This window comes from Nestor notabilis, unplaced genomic scaffold (genome assembly GCF_000696875.1).
Source record: "Nestor notabilis isolate BGI_N333 unplaced genomic scaffold, ASM69687v1 scaffold7812, whole genome shotgun sequence".
NCBI classification, from domain to species: Eukaryota; Metazoa; Chordata; class Aves; order Psittaciformes; family Psittacidae; genus Nestor; species Nestor notabilis.
This window is the reverse complement of record NW_009916937.1, coordinates 42874-47012: the sequence shown is the minus strand read 5'-3', so window position 1 is coordinate 47012 and position 4139 is coordinate 42874. Positions and strand designations below refer to the sequence as shown.

Here is a 4139-nt window from a genome sequence, read left to right as displayed (position 1 = left end):
TTTCAGATACTGGAAGGCTGCTATGAGGTCCCCACGCAGCCTTCTCTTCTCCAGGCTGAACAGCCCCAACTTTCTCAGCCTGTCTTCATACAGGAGGTGCTACAGCCCCCAATCATCCTTGTGGCCCTCCTCTGGACTTGCTCCAACAGCTCCATGTCCTTTTTATGTTGAGGACGCCATATCTGTGCACAGTGATCCAAGTGAGGTCTCACAAGAGCAGAGTAGAGGGGCAGGATCACCTCCTTCGACCTGCTGCTCACACTGCTTTTGATGCAGCCCGGGATACGGTTGGCTTTCTGGGCTGCAAGAGCACGCTGAAGCCGGCTCATGCTTAGTTTCTCATTGACCAACACCCCCAAGTTCTTCTTCACCCAACCTGTAGCTGTGCCTGGGAGTGCCCCAACCGAGGTGTAGGACCTTGCTGAAGGGCTGAGGCTGAAGGCTGAGGAGTGCCCTGTGTAGGACCTTGCTGAAGGACTGAGGCTGAAGGCTGAGAAGTGCCCTCACTGCAACCTCCATTTTCTCAAGGGAGGCAGTGGAGCTCAAGGTGCTGATCTCTCTCTGGTGATCAGTGATAGGACATGAGGGAATGGAATGAAGCTGCTCCCATGGAAGTTCAGATTGGACCATAAGGACAGATTCTTTGCTGAGAGGGTGGTTGTCACTGGAACACGCTCCCCAGGGAAGTGGTTGCAATACCAAGCCTGCTAAAGTTCAAGGAGTGCCTGGATGATGCTGTTGGTCATATGATTTAGTGTTAGGTAGTTCTGTGAGGAGCAGCAAGTTGGACTCAGTGATCCTTATGGGTCCCTTCTGACTTACAATGTTCTATAAATCTATGGAATGGAGAGGTCTCCTTTTCAGAATCCTATCTGTCCTGAAACTACATGTTTGCTTTTTTTCAGATTACATGATGTATGAACTGTCTGTTTATGTATTTTTGCAGATTACAAAAGGTCTTGGGTTTGGATTCTCTGGATGAAGTGTTGGATGCAAAACTTGTGAATTCAAAGCATATAGTCCAAAATGCATACAATGTCAATAAGCAAGGCATTGTCATTTTAGAAGACAAATCAAGTGAGTATTTTAGAAGTTTTCATTTAAGTTTTTAATAGTATAGTTTTCTAGTGTATAAAAAGTTTTTTTTTCTAATCTACACAAACAGTCAGAATCTTTCTACTTGTGTGACCACATCTATACTACCATTTTTACGAAGTACACTGTTGCTGTTCTCTGACATCCCAATAGTCAGAATTAGTGTTTATTATGTATTTACTCTCTTGAACATATTCCTACTTTAGCAGGGTTAAAAGATTAAAGTAGAAAAGCAGCAACTTTTCATTTATAAAGAAAAGGATACTGTTCACTTCAAGTTGGCTTTGTCAGCCTAGGCCTTAACTGCCTGAACTGGACTATTTACATGAAGAATATGTGTATAAAAACAGAGAAAAAAATCAGAATGTATGCTGACAGATGCTTAAAATTTCCGAGTTTTGAGTTTCAGGCAATGAAACCAGTGCTGGGATTAAAAATTCTTTGCACATCAGGGAGAAAGTAAAGCATCTTTGCTGCTGTGATTTATCACTTACAATACTATTGCCACCATGTTTCCCAGAAGATTTGTAGAGAAGTGAAATATGAGACTGTAACCTGTTCTGGTTTGTGAGTGAACCCCTTTCCAGAGCATATGCATATTCATTTTAAAGATAATTGGAGCACCTCAGGATATTAATTATCTCCTTGCAAAAATGACCAAACTGAATGTATGAGTGCTTTTCATCATTTTCAATGCAAAGTAAACACTTCACTGTAATGCACTGTTGAAGGTATAGCTTGAACTAGTTTGGCTGTTTGTTGCAGGGCAGGTTAAGGATTTGAGAAATGATTAATTTTGCTGATTGAGTTGTAAGAGCAGTAGGAACAACTGGTTGATAGGGAGTACTGGAGGTACTCAAGATGTAATTGAAGCTATATCCTATATTAAGGTATACCCTGCCTTTGAAATCAGTTGTACTACTCTACAAGAGGAACTTCTTTAAGAATTTCTGCTTCACTCTTATCTTGCAATTTTTCTCCGATTTTTTTCTCCTTTTAATTTCTGTCTGTTTCTCCTCAATGCAGAGGAACTACCTCACTGGATATTATCAGCAATGAAATGTCTAGCAAATTGTAAGTACATTGAGGGGAGAGGGGGAACAAAACCAACCCACCCTCATAAAAGTCAATTAAACTGACTATGCCTTATTGCTTTATCAAATCCTGTTTATATTCATAGTAGATATTTTTTTCACATTGTTGCCTTAAAGTTGGAAAAAGTCAACCAGCATACATTGTCTTACTAATAAAGTTTATTTCAATGAGATATATAAAGGTTTAACTGTTCATATTTTAACTCCATTTTCACTAGACCTACTGTGAATGGGTCAGTTCAATAGATGAATACATTTTCACTTTTATGTTGAATAATGAGTCTAAGTTGTCGGGTTTTTTCTACTTGATGTTGTATTTCAATTGGCTGGAATAGAAAATGGTGATCTAGTTGATGGTGGCAAATTAGTTGTTTTTGGTTTTGCTTTTTTTTCCCCCCCTCCTTTCTAGGGCCCAGCTGTTCAGACTTGAAGCAGCCTACATACTCAGGTTTTGAAAGAGATGTCTTCAAAACTATAGTGGACTACTTTGGCCAGATGAAAGAACCTCTTCTCACATTTCATTTTTTTGATGTTTTTGTTAGTGTGTTAGGTAAGTAGTTTAGGATGTAATGAAAAAAAAAATTCATTTGAATTAACCATACCCAGATGTATCACAACTCATTTCTTTAGGACCTGTCCTGTCCATTCTACACAGTGAACAGTTTAATATTAAAACTTATTACACATCACAAGTCTTCCATTGCTTGTCTTCATGATTTTTAAAGGCCTCTGTTCATTGCTTAGCACTGCCACACATAATAGATGAATTTTAACTTTTTTTTTTTTTTAAATGCCTAAGCATTTTAAAAACTCACAGAAGCTTTTATAAATTGCTTTACTGAAGTCTCGATTAAAAAGAATTTGGGCTGTAAGGACTGTTTTTAACCATGGTAATATGACTTCTGAAAGACATAGAAATCCTTCATTGCTTAAACCTACAGTAGACATTAATCTAGTGCTTACAGAAACGATAGTTTAGTTGTTAACTAAGGGTTCACGCTATATCTGATTCAACTATCCTGTAGCTGAAGATGGCCTGCTGAAAGACAGTAAATGTGAAAATATTTTATTATTTTTTATGGTTACATTTCAGAAAAGAACAACTGAGTTGAAAAGTAAGCATGCTTTGTAGCATGTCACTTTTCTGAGCTGCTTTAAGGGGGAACAACATTGCTCTTAAACTGTTGAGATGAAAAATGACTTCTGGAATTTAGTATTTTTATACTTTGTTAGTTTACAATCTTGCTTCAAACTGAATGTAGTTCTTTTTCATCTGACTTTTTCTAACACAATAGATACTCTTGATAATATCTTTTAATAATTCTTACTGTGTTTTCATTCTTCCTTTCTGTTTGTCTTTCCATTTTATTACACATCTTTCAGGTTCTAAGAGTTTTATTTCACAGTATTTCATAGATGTAAACATGAGAAGAAAGAATTCATGTCAATGTTTATGTGGAAATGAAAGGAAACCATGCACTATTTCAAAAAGTAAAAAAAAAAAGTTTTGTCTCTTCCACAAAAAATGAGGCATTAGTATGGGACCCTTCCTTACTAACAAAAATAGATTTACACAAAAATATTATGGCATACAGGCTTTCAAGAACTACTTCGTATTGAGTCTTCATGCTTATTTAATTTACTTTGAAGTACTGGTAGTATATGTTTGAAAATGTCACATTTCTCAGGTATCTTTTCCACTTTTTTTTATGATTCAAGAATATGCTCCCTACATAACTGGTGGACAGAGTTGAAGAAGACAATTCATCATGCCTGTTCTAAAGCCTAACTCTTCTTTTTGTGCTTAAAACTATGTAGAACCAGTAGTAGGAAAAAGAAAAAAGTAAATATAAGGCAGAGATGTCTGATCTGTAGTTTTGGTAGCAAGGTCTTCTCTAACCACTCAGACTTCCTCATGATATTTGATGTGTGATTCTTGGGTGCCAGAGG

General features: G+C 37.3%; 1 protein-coding gene across 1 annotated transcript in view; it reads left to right on the top strand.

Annotated features, from left to right (window-relative positions):
• Positions 1 to 4139, top strand: part of DEPDC1B (DEP domain containing 1B) — a gene marked incomplete at its 5' end in the record, with an annotated part of 19545 nt that overhangs the window by 10078 nt on the left and 5328 nt on the right. Inside the window, 3 exons of the mRNA XM_010024835.1 lie at positions 947 to 1077; positions 2122 to 2169; positions 2599 to 2739. Coding sequence (XP_010023137.1) covers positions 947 to 1077; positions 2122 to 2169; positions 2599 to 2739 — 320 coding nt within the window. The remainder of the gene's footprint in view (positions 1 to 946; positions 1078 to 2121; positions 2170 to 2598; positions 2740 to 4139) is intronic.